General features: G+C 35.1%; 1 protein-coding gene across 1 annotated transcript in view; it reads right to left on the bottom strand.

Moving 5' to 3' along the window:
- Nucleotides 1–13146, bottom strand: part of WASL (WASP like actin nucleation promoting factor) — a 63746-nt gene that overhangs the window by 25769 nt on the left and 24831 nt on the right. Inside the window, exons 2-4 of the mRNA XM_086691147.1 lie at nt 5804–5938; nt 3923–4009; nt 2597–2693 (exon numbers count right to left, since the gene is read on the bottom strand). Of these exons, the coding sequence (XP_086547273.1) occupies nt 2597–2693; nt 3923–4009; nt 5804–5938 (319 nt within the window). The remainder of the gene's footprint in view (nt 1–2596; nt 2694–3922; nt 4010–5803; nt 5939–13146) is intronic.

The raw sequence follows: 13146 nt of genomic DNA, 5'->3' as shown, positions 1-13146 counted from the left end.
TGATGTCCAACTGAAGTAAATTAGTCTGAAGGTTGGGGGGAGGGGTCAGTAATACAGATAAAACTTTGGAAGGTTTCAGCATACGGACAGTTTTCAAGCTGCAGGACTGAGTAAAAGCATAAGGGTAACGAAAATACACAGCGATAACTGAGCACCGGGGCAAACCAAAATAATAACAAAGAGCTACAGCAGATTAGGAAGGAGTAAAACCAGGAGAACTACCAATCCTTTGTATTCATACTCTTACATACGAGGTCTGATATCATTTTAGATTTAAGAAATTCAAAAGTGGTTGAAGAATTTTAAACAAATAGAATTTCCAGGGATTTTCTAATATAAAGTTGTCCAAAATTATAAGCGAAATACCCATAAATGATGATATAATAAAAATAATTAGTTTATAAATAGCCATAAACTAAAATTAATAGGATTTAACTGGAGGACAAGTGAGAAAATCCTGGCAATGGGAAACATAAATGTATTACTCCATCTGGTGGTCTGATGAAGTAACTTTTTGAAACATTTGACGTAATCAAATTCTGTCTATATCAATGAATGTCAATCTCCCATTTCCCAGGTGATGTCACCTCTGCAACCAGAGGAAATACTTCTTAAAGTGATGACAACACAGATATGGAAATATACTGAGATAAATATAAAGTTCAGAGTGTATATTATAAAAAGTAACTTAAAAATAAGACGGTATCCTGGCTTGAAAGCCACACATATGAAAAAAAGGATGGCTTGGCTGAACAATGAATGGGAGGTACTAATGTGAGGTATTTGCTAAAACATTAGCAGGACAGTATTTAATCAAATCAAGAGATGTGTTTTAGTATCATGGAACCAGTGAAACTACTTTTGGAGTACTGTGTTCAAATCTGAACCATCTGAAGAAGACAAAAATCTACAGTGGATTCAGAGCTCGGTACTCAGGATGAGTCTATAAACTACATCATGTGATGAGTAAAAAACTGGAACTGGTTAAACTAAAGAAGTGAAGGCGTAAGAACACGATAGATGGCTTCCATTATTAAATGGCTACTGGGAGGAAAAGAAAACAGACTAATTTTTTGTTGCTCCAAAAGTCAGACTCCATGCATCTAAGTTAAAGAGAGGTGAAGCTGGAGTTTGACTTAGCATGAAGGACTACCCAAAGATGAATCAGCTGACTCCCTAATGTTGGGGTCTTTCTGCTTGTGAAACACCATGCTTAAATGCTTAGGAACTGTGTAAAAAGAAATTCCTATACCAGCTGAAAGACAACCTTTAAGTGACCTTCCTATTTCAAAGTCAATTAGTCTATATTTTAAGAAACATTTTTTACTCGCTTTGATTTGGAAACGCCACATATTTTGGCTAAAAGGAACCCCAGAAAGCTCCTGGCCGAGCACCACATGTCCCTGAAATAAGGTACTAAACCATAAATTATTCCATAGCTTTAAATTCTTCCCTAGCATGGAATCAAGTGGTAAATGTCCTTGATCCCAAAAAGAAGTAACAAAAAATAGGTCCCTAACAATTCTCCTATGTGCTCATTACAGTTAAGATATAATAAGAAGGCAATAGTGAGCAACAGCTTACCTCATTTTATTCTCGTTTTTACCTCGCTTCCCTCTTGAAAATACATTAAAATACTAATGGAGAAGTATAAAATGGAGTACATGATTTTACACTCCAGTTTTCCAGATCCAATGTCTTATTTTTTTCATGGCTTAGTCCCTCTTATTGGTAAAGCACATCCCTGAACACAGTGGTAACATGTACCCCCAGATATACAGAAAACTTTCAAGGAGCATATGGCATAGTTTTAAGGATATCTATTTGCTGATCTCGATACCCATATGTTATTTCTCCTAAAACTGATTTGCTTAAAACAATGATTTTGGAGAGGTTCACCTTTCCTAATCACCCTTCTCCCACTTCCTAACAGAAACAGTAGACTGTTAACAAATATTTCTATACCAATAAATTGAAAGTTCTACACTATCTTGCATCATTCTCTAATTATCTTACGTGTATTAAAGTCTCATGAATTACACTGTGTTTCTCATGGTTTAATAATAGATAACATTAGGGACAAAATAGAGACAAAACAGTGTTTACAGATTATATTTGCAACGTGGCTTATTTGCTTCTAGGCTTGCCTAAAAAGTCTTTGTTCACAAAGTATTAAATATTCTAAGAATGTAAGAACAATGCCATAAAATGGCAAATTTAAGAGTCCGTATATATGGAATATTACCAACAAAAAAAGGTTATCAGAATGAGTTCTTCAGTAAACTGAAAAAAACTAGTTCTTAATATGCCTCTTAAGTAAGGATCATCACCTTTTTTATTTTTATTTTTTCTAGAGGGGCAGAGAATACACATTTTAGATTTTGTGTGTCATACAGTCTTTGTTGTAACTATCCAACTATTGTTGTGGCAAAAAGGCAGCCGCAGACACACTATACAGACAGTATGTAAGCCAATAAACATAGCTGTGTCTCACTAAAACTTCAGGTGGTAGGCCAGATCTGTCCCATGAGCCTTAGTTTGCTAGCTCCTGTTTCAAAGGATTAAAAAAAAAAAAAAAAAAAAAAAAAAGGTTTACCAGATTTCCTTTGTCGCCGGCCCAACAAGTCTGTAACTGCTTTTCGGAATTTTTTTGCTTCTTCTTCATTGGCAAAATTAAGAGCAACTTGACAAGTCTGAAATATTTTTTTTTTTTTTTTTAGCAAAAAAGGTAAACAGCAAAAAACATGAATTTAGCTTTATTTAATGAAAATGTTGATAGCCAACAAAGTACATTTCTGAAGAAGGAAAGCTGACTTTACTAACAAAGATTCAGTTTACCTTAAAGTTTTAATTTTACTTGAAAAACCTAAGAATGCTAAAAGCACAGAAAAAGCAGAGTAAAAGACTACATTTAGAAAAGCTGCCTATCACAGTGGACACTCAAAATTAAACTGAATACTTTATCTTCAACAACAACAAGAAAAGAAACAAAAAAATTTGATCCTTCAACAGAGCTCTATAAAATAATTTGGATTTTAGAAAAAGCAAATACCAGAAAAGTTGGTCAAATGCAGGCCAGCTCTATCTTTACTAGGGAATGTTTTTATTTTACAGCTTAACTGTAGGTATTATTTAAATTATAACTTTAATTCAGGTAAATTATTTAAAATCGTGGAAACACACTGACATTATTGATTATGGTACTTAATGCATACTTTTATATATTTACATATATCTATATTTTATTAAGAAAAATGTGGAAAACAATAGCTAGAGAAGAAAATACTTTTTGAAAAGATAGATCATCTAATCCAACCATCTTTTTTCTTATTATAGAAAATTTAGGAAATACAAATATGAAAATAAAGAAAATTAAAATCACCTATAACCTAGACACTCAGACAATCCCTGGGAGCAGATGGTATGGAAATCCTTCTAACAATTTCCCCAAGTATATGCGATAAATTTTTGAAATTCTGTTCTCCCCGCTACACACATTTACTTTATTTTAGTACTCTCCTAAGTCACGAACTATTCTTTTACGAAATAACTTGAATGGCAATATAATATTCAATGTTTAAAAGATATCACGGATTAGTGGGCAATTCAGACTTCATTTTTACAGAAAACTAAATCCCAGAAAGATTAAGCTATCTGCCCAAAGACAAAAAGATGATGAAAACCAAATTTCTTTTCACGTAGCAAGTTATATTCACAGTACTCTTTGAAATCCTTTTTGGTTTTCTGGCCCTTTAAAATCATAGCCATTTCCTCTTTACTATCTATGAAGATGCTTTTAAAAGTAAAATCATTCTTTTTATTTCATACAGTGTTTACATGGAAAGCTCATAGATGCTTTCCACAGACAAATGTAAAAACAATTACATTAAACAGGGCAATAAAAAAAAAAAATATGACTTACATCTCCAGCGAAGGTATGAAAATATCCTCTAGGACTATTATATACAAAGTTATTGTATAGCTCTTGTTCCCACAATAGTTTCCCATCCTAGAAAACAACAGTTAAAATAAGAGTTAACAAAAAGATAATCTCTAGGAATAAACCAAAATAGATGACTCCTATTAAGCAAATTGTTTTTATTAATAGCTTTTACATGCACAGAAAACACAGATATGCATAAAATATATATAACATAATTTAACTGGTGTTTTCTTAATAAGAAAATAGTAAATTCTGGCTATTTCTTCCATAAAAACTACGTATCAAGTGAGCTTAATTCAGTATGCCAAGATACAATCTCCTTAGCCTGTATTCCCAAATATAGTTACCTGGTCAAATACGTAACTAGAACAGTTACTAGGTCATCAATGTCAGACAGAAGGAATAGAATACTGCTGTACATGCACTGATGATCAATGCCTAGTTCCACTGGCAATAGACCGTGTGCTATCAAACATTATAGGAACATTTCATGCTCTTTTCCTCAATTCTGTAAGATGCTGGGAGTGTCAAATATACCTTCTCTGTACTGTTCACTAACAGTCTTTGAACTCCTAAATTTTATACAGTGGCTCCCTAATACTACTAGTAAAAGTAGTGTCAATCGTGTGCAGAAAAAGACCGATGATTAAGGTGCACCAAGGGTAAACTCTGGTTAGGAGAGGCATGGGTGACTGGATTGTCATATGTATGGCTGTAGTAGAAGACATAGAATTAACCTTAATACCAAAGGTGGCTAATTGCCAAGCATTCAGCAATGGTTATCTACAATTAGAAATCAGCAGTTAGAGGAAGATAAGTATTGCCCTATTCTGAAAGCAAAGTTCTACCTAGACCATGACTTAAAAATATTCAGAATTCACTATACACACAGGACCACCCATTCCTTTTCTCTTTGTGGAGTTATATGTGCACTTTACTTCTAAATAGTGCTTCTCATTGGTGATGAGAAGTATGTCAAAACAACTATGGGTTTCTTTCAAACTACTGCATGTTTCCCCATCCCCTAGAATCACTGCCATAGTTAAGCCACTGATAACAGGAGTACCCCACATTGCTCAGCTGTCTTGGAGTATGGAGAAGTGGATGCTAAGAAGCACTAAGTTACAAAGTACAGAAACTTAAATCTTACTTAATCTCAGGGAAACACTTTGCAATAGACGCAGATGGTTCTTGCATTTTATAAATAAATAAGCCAAGGCCCAGAGAAATTAAACATACAGAGGCTGACATACAATCTATCCGTAAGTATCATCCAGGAGAGTTCAAAGTCAGTGTTTTTTGGTTGTATTTATTGTCACATATAAATATTACAAAAGCCTACTTATAGAAAAGGTCTTAAAAGATAAATGGAGACTTCATCTCTGCAAAAAGGTAATTACTTCTATGGTAACTACAAGAAATGAATACCTGAGAATGGGCATCCAATCTAGGACAATGTGGATTTGTGTTTGAATGTGAGCGATACAAAGCTGTGAAAACGTAAACATACCTATGTTGGGAAACAACATAAGGAAAAATGGGTAGCAAATACATTATTACAGATACTGTATTATGCTTTAAGCCTAGGCTGAAGTAACTAACAGTACATACTAAACTAAAATATACTTTTATAGTTCCTTGAAAGGACTTTATACTACTCTGTATGGGACAAGATGAAATAGAAGAGTATCACTAGAAAGAGAGCATGTAGGGAAAGCCCAAGATGTAAAAAGTATTAAACCATACATACAGGATAAACAAAAATTACATACGTAACATACATAAATATATGTAAAAATCGTAACTGAAATAAAAAACCTAAGCACCTACAGTTTAAAGTGGAAGCAAAACAAAACTCACCTTAATATCAAATATTCTTAAAAAATAAGATCTCTGTGGATTGTCCTTAACAAGACAAGCAACACCGCTGCACTTCTTTGACCACATACAGTTACGATCTGCTGCATATAACTGTACCACCGCTGAAGACATAGTCTGGAAAATGTAAAATTTATAGCCATTAGGTTCAAAATAACACTCAGATGACCTCAGCCCCTGCTGACATCCTGAATGCAACCTCATGAGAGACATGGAACCAGAACCACCCAGCTATGTTGCTTCTGAATTTGTGACTCATAGGAACAAGGGGATAATAAACATTTATTGTTACTTTCTGAAGAAATTACTTATTCAGTAATAAATAACACAATAACTATGCTAAAAATAACTATGGAAAGGAAACATTTATTGCTGCTTAGAATGTATCAGAAATCGTGTTAAGCACTTTTAAATACAACTCCATTTAAATTTTATTACTATTATAATTTCATGTTATGCTTGAGAACCTCAGAGTTAAAGGGATACATAATTTACTCCACAAATCACACAGCTAACTGGCAGAGTTGAAATTCCAATCCAGGCAAGTTGTGACTTCAGATCCTGTACTTACTCCTTGCAAAATACAATAATCCCCAATCCTCCTTTATCCATGGGGAATACATTCCAAAACCCTCCAGTGGATAGCCTGAAACTGCTGATAGTACCAAATCCCATATATACTATGTTTTTTCCCCTATGGATACATAGCTATGATAAAGTTTAATTTACAAGTTAGGCACTGAGAGATTAACAACTAATAACACAATAGAACAATTACAACTATATACTGTAATGCAAGTTATGTAAATGTGGTCTCTTACTCAAAATTATCTTATTGTACTATACTCATCCTTCTTGTGATGTGAGATGATAAAATGCCTATGTGAGGAGATGAAGTGGGGTAAAGGCATAGGCATTATGATGTGGCATTAGGCTACTACTGACCTTCTGACAATATGTCAGAAGGAGGATCATCTACTTCTAACCTGCAATTGACCTTGGGTAACTGAAACCATGGAAAGCAAAACCATGGGCAAAGGAGGACTACTACACCGTTTTCCAATAAAATGAACATTTAAGTAATGAAGTAGTAGTGTTAGTAAAGGCTGATGTCTGTATAGCAGTTAACTACTTTAGTATGGTACTAAATCAAACGAAAGCAAAATTTGTGGTTACTAAATTATAATGCTGGACACTTTGATCATACCATCCTGGAAGACAGATTCTAGTATCACCTTTTTCAAAGATGGTAAAACTGAGGGAAAAAAGATATTAAGTGACTTGCACATGGCCACTTAGCTTGCAAGCTATACTGAAAACATGAAGAATTATTTGAGTGATCGTTGTGCCAATTTTTCCAAGGATATAGGTAACTAGTATCCTTTCAGACGTGTAAGAAAGAAGCTAATTGTTACATGCAAGGAACACAGCACATTAACTTCTACCACGTTGCCACCTCACTCATGACAGTAACATAAAATAATGGAAACTTTAGTTTAATTCTAAATTAAGTTTTTTTTAGGGGCACTTGGGTGGCTCAGTCAGTTAAGCATCCATCGACTTTGGCTCAGGCCATGATCTCACGGTTCGTGAGTCTGAGCCCTGCATTGGGCTCTCTGCTGTCCGCACAGAGCCTGCTTAGTTTCCTCTGTCTCCCTCTCTCTCTGGCTCTCCCTCACTGGTTCGGTCTCTCTCTCTCTCTCTCTCTCTCTCTCTCTCTCTCTCCCTCCCTCCCTCCCTCCCTCCCTCCCTCAAAATAAATACACTTAAAAAAAATCTCCTTTAAGCTTTTAAATAAATAAATAAATAAATAAATAAATAAATAAATAAAGTTTCTTTTATAGTATAATCTAGGAAGTAACTATGCAATTTTAGTTTCTGTCAGAATGATACACCACACTTACAAATCCTCTGAAAGTAATAATCATGTTTTTGGGTCTAAATCTACTGATTTCAGGGGCACCTGATGGCTCAGTCAGTTAAGCATCCAACTCCTGATTTCGGCTCAGGTCATGATCTCACAGCTTGTGAGATTGAGCCCCGCCACTGGGCTCTGTGCTGACAGAGCAGAGCCTGCTTGCGTCTCTGTCTCTGTCTCTGTCTCTCTCTCTCCGCCCCCCCCCCCCACCCTGCCCCTCACCTGCATGAGTGTCTCTCTCTCTCAAAATAAATAAACATTTAAATCTAGTGATTGCACTCCTAAATGGGAAAGCAAGGAAATAATTTAAAATACCTCAAAAATTTGTTATTTTTATATAAATATGAAACAAAATGTTTATACAAATATATTAGTTACAGTTTTTTTTTTTTTTAATTTTTTTTTTTTCAACGTTTATTTATTTTTGGGACAGAGAGAGACAGAGCATGAACGGGGGAGGGGCAGAGAGAGAGGGAGACACAGAATCGGAAACAGGCTCCAGGCTCTGAGCCATCAGCCCAGAGCCCGACGCGGGGCTCGAACTCACGGACCGCGAGATCGTGACCTGGCTGAAGTCGGACGCTTAACCGACTGCGCCACCCAGGCGCCCCAGTTACAGTTTTTTAAATAAAAGGAATTTAAAAACCAGAAGTAAGAGATGATTTAAGTAATTACAGTATATCAGTTCAATGAATACTGGTCATTGTAAAAGGAAATAGACTACATTAGATTTAGAAATAAAGTTGTTTTGGGTTACCTAACTATGGCTGGGGAACTTTCAGACTCATATACACAGAGTTTATATATATTAGTTATAATAATAAAGTCAGAAATGTAAGATGAGTGTACTTTTGGGGAATCCAAATTGTATAAAGACTTTCCTAACTAACAGTGCTCCATGTTATGTTTTTAACTTTTGTAGACCACAAACTCATCTTTGAATTTCTGATAGTCATTGACAGCACACAAAGCAGCAAGAAAATTTCCACAAGAGCCATTAAAAAAATGATAAAGATAGTTTGAAACATATCAAATGTATATACTAGGATGCTGGGCTTAAAAAAGGACACTATGCCTTTGGCTTGCTCAAAGCATACTCTGTTCTTCTCCAAGTATAACACATATCATTTTCTGCTTGGGCTCCCCGACCTCAAACTCCTCACACTGAAAACTTCAACCAAAAACAAATGGATTCTGCATATATGACCCAAAGGTATTAAAGAACAGACTGAAGGATTCAAAAATCAGATGAGTAAATTTGTTTTCTAAGGCAAATTCATATAAATTCCTGTCCTTTTAGTATGATGCTGTCAAAAGGCATTCATTTCTAAAAAGAAATTAGGAAACTAGATACCAAGAAAAAAATAAAAAAATCCTTTTACTTTTCTTTTTAACCAAAAAACAAGAAGTAACAGCTCAGAAAAGAAAAAAACGGATTATCAAATAGAGTCTGAAATTCCATTATGGAAATCCCCTTGCCAAATGACCAAATATTGACATGTAAAATGTATATGTGAACCTAAAAAAAAGTAACAAAAACTAAAAATCTACATTTAGACATTTATATAAATGTAAAACAAATTCTTAAAACATCTGCTTGAGAAATAAAGACCTGTGAAACAGTTTAATAGCATTCCACATAAACGTGGTTAGCAGAATAAACCTTATTCTAAAACAATTTATAGAATTTTAATACTGAAGAACCCACCTGTAATCAGAAGCTATTTTCAATAACTGGATTTTCAAATTTCTACTACAATCATACTGTCAGTATATGCCTCTTTCAGCCCTTTTTATCTTAAACTAGCAAAGTCTGAAAATTATATAAAGCCCTTTCTGATTAATTCAGGAAAATTATAGTAAATGCAAGAATAGCTTACACATATAAAATTTAATATATAAATGCTAGAAACATTAAAACAGTGACTATCCCTTAAGCCCTAGATTGACAGTGACTTAATTAAGCTTTTGAAAACATTCCTTCCATTCCTTTAAAGAAATTACAGCTACTCAACTCCGTTACATCTGGTCTCTCATAACTGAGAGGTATTATTGAAAAACAACCTAAGGACAAGTGCTTAGGAAAAGAAATCTATTTCTTATTAGCCCAATAATATTAGGGTTAAAATTTGTTAATTAAAAGGAAACAAGTAATATATCAGCTTTTGTAGAAACAGAACCTGTCCTATCATACACAGTCCTGATATTTCAGTACTAAGTTACTGAAATAACACATTCATCCTCAGAACTTTCATTGTCAAGAGCAGACAGAAGATAAAGGATGAACTCTGGGATGTGGATCTCTCCCACTGTCCTTCAATGGTGCACTTCTACCTCTCAGGCAGACTCTGCACCAGTCAAGAACTATTTCCCCAGTTCCCTAGGTTAAATGACTGGTTTTTTCCTTCACTTTTCTAGAGTATCTTCTTTCTGAGTATCTTGTGTAAATCTTATTGTACCACAACTTATTCTAAAATAGACTAATTTGCTGTATTGATTATTCATTTTAGTGGACTGTAATTCCCTTAAGCACCTGAACAGTTTTGCAAGAATATATATATTTTCACTTCACCTACACTTTGCTCCAAATAAGCAAACATTTGTTAAATTAAAAATTACGTATTCTGATTTTGATACTAATACTATGATAGTGTCCTTGATTTTAGGATACACATTTGAAGCATTATAAAGGGGTATGATATTGGCAATTACTTTCAACTGGTTCTGAAAATAACTGTATATATGTATGTGTACATACATAAGACAGAAGGAACCCTAACAAAATGTCATAAATGCTTGACAAATCTGGATGAAGGATATGCAGGAATTCTTTGTACTATATTTGCAACTTTTCTGTAAGTATGAAATTAAAAAATTCTAAAGCCCAAATGATTCATAAAAGTGTAAGACTCTCAGCCTCCTTCCACAGCCATGAGTCTTGGGACGGTGGTTCTATCTGTACATATACTAGCTACTACCACACTGACTCAAAACTAAGAAAATCACTACTTCTTCCAATTCCTTCTATACTCATACCAACCTTGTTACAGGGAGCTTCATCCTGAGTAAGAAAGACTTAAATCACAAAGATTCACCACTTCTATAGTTTACATTCTTCTCACATTATCAGAACGACCATGTTATATAACAGGTCAAAATAAGAATTTGAGATTAGGAAAACAGACGTTTCTTTTATTACAGGATCAGCTAATGACGGAAAAGACTGGAAGATACTAGGTCTTGTAGATCCTTGCCTGACCAACTGCCTACTTAGTACTAAGATGACTTAATAATGAACAACTGTCTACAAATATTATTTTAATAATCCAATAAATATACAATGTTGTTGAAGGAAATCATTTTTAAAGATATATTTTCAATTAATATCCAAAATAAACAGAGTGTGGGGAAAAAAAAAATCATAGGATTGAAAACATAAGTCTTTCCTATGGACATGATAGTCTAGATTAATAGCCAAAACACTCCAGCTTTTGTGTGTGTGTGTGTGTGTGTGTGTGTGTGTGTGTGTGTGTGTGTGTGTATCCAAATTCCTAAAATCTAATCCAGGAAAATCCATCCTAAGTTTTCTTATTATATAAAACTGCTTTAAATGTTCCTAAATACTCTGACGATATATTTACATGAAATGACCCATTAGTATCATAAATATGAAATTTTAATATGAAACATAAAAGGAATTATAAAAGTAAAGAAAAAGAAAAAATTTGGTTATACTTCAATTAAGAAATTAAAAATCATGTAAACGAGGAATTTGATTGAACTCTTATAATTATTTAATTGTGCAGTGATTTCAAGGAGCAATTTTCTAAATAATTAAAGTATAACAATGCTTTAGTTACACAGCCACCTAAAAAACCCAACACAGGGGCGCCTGGGTGGCGCAGTCGGTTAAGCGTCCGACTTCAGCCAGGTCACGATCTCGCGGTCCGTGAGTTCGAGCCCCGCGTCGGGCTCTGGGCTGATGGCTCAGAGCCTGGAGCCTGTCTCCGATTCTGTGTCTCCCTCTCTCTCTGCCCCTCCCCCGTTCATGCTCTGTCTCTCTCTGTCCCAAAAATAAGTAAAAAAAAAAAAAAAAAAAACGTTTAAAAAAAAAAACCCAACACAGAAACCAGCAATTTAAAAAAAATAGAAACAAGACTCCTGATTGGAAAGTATCAGTAAAAATTACCCAGGAAAAGAAAACACCGATAATTTACTCTGGAAAGGGCAGATTTTATCACCTGGTAATTTCCACGATGAGAAATAACCAGAAAGAGAAAGGAAAATAGAAAAAGGTAGAGATTAAAAAAGAATACATCAAAGACAGAAGACTTCAGAAGAAACCGTAATTTTTTAAAAAGCAAAGTTGGAGGATTAAAAGAGAAAGTGGACAAAAGCAGTAACAGAATCTCAAGTGTGTGTGTGTGTGTGTGTGTGTGTGTGTGTGTGTGTATAAAAGCCACAAGAAAACAGCTGCTGTCTTATGGATCAAGCAGAAATGGTGTTTTAGGCCTCAGTAGCTACTTAAGAAAAAGACCATGCTAGGCATATTCATTTACCAAATGTTTACTGAGCACCTACTATGTACGTGGAACTGTGATAAATGGGGGTGGGGGTGAATGAAAGTGAGGTCAAGCACAAAAATTTATTACAGACATGGTCCTCATGAAATGTGTTCTAATGGGCACAAAGACATTGTTAATGATTACAAATGCTATAAAGGAAAAATGCATCATGCAGGAAAAATGTAAAACCTATCCAGCATGGGAAGGCTGCCCAAGAGTAACAATTTACCTGAAGGATGAAACTGAATGAATCAGGTGAGCAAAGGGGTGGAGGGAAGAGGAGAAGAAATAGCATTCCACTGCAGACAGATCAACAAAGACCCTACCATGGGAAAGTGCTAATCTGAGTAGGTAAGAAAGAGAAGAGTGGCATGGCATGAAGTCACAGACTTCATATTAAAATAACATCAAACATGGCTCACCTCTGTGGTTTAGAGAGATAAACAGCCATGTGCAGTTTGGAGACTTTGTCTAGAGATGTAGTAGAGTGGTTTATCATTCCTGTAATGGCATTTGATGTCTCTTAGTATCTCAGTTCTGGTATACTCTTCTTCCCCACCCCCACACCCCGCCCAAGGGCCCTGGGTTTGTCCATATGATTTGCTTTGAGCAATAGAGCCTCAACAAATATAAGCAGAAGCTTGAAAACTACTTGTACGTAGTGGCTTGCCCTCCTGGAACTGCTGCCCTAAAATCTTGGGGTGAAAGACCATATGGAGAGCCGGCCCCATCATATTACCTGTCCTTGCCAAGCCTAGTTCCCACTGGACTGCCCACTGAATGCCACTGCATGAGTGAACATAGGTGACAAACTAGACACCCCACCAATCCACAGAATCATA

The sequence above is a fragment of the Puma concolor genome, chromosome A2 (genome assembly GCF_028749965.1).
Source record: "Puma concolor isolate L17-30 chromosome A2, mPumCon1.1.hap2, whole genome shotgun sequence".
NCBI classification, from domain to species: Eukaryota; Metazoa; Chordata; class Mammalia; order Carnivora; family Felidae; genus Puma; species Puma concolor.
The sequence above is the reverse complement of the archived record's forward strand: the minus strand, read 5'-3'. Positions and strand labels throughout refer to the sequence as shown.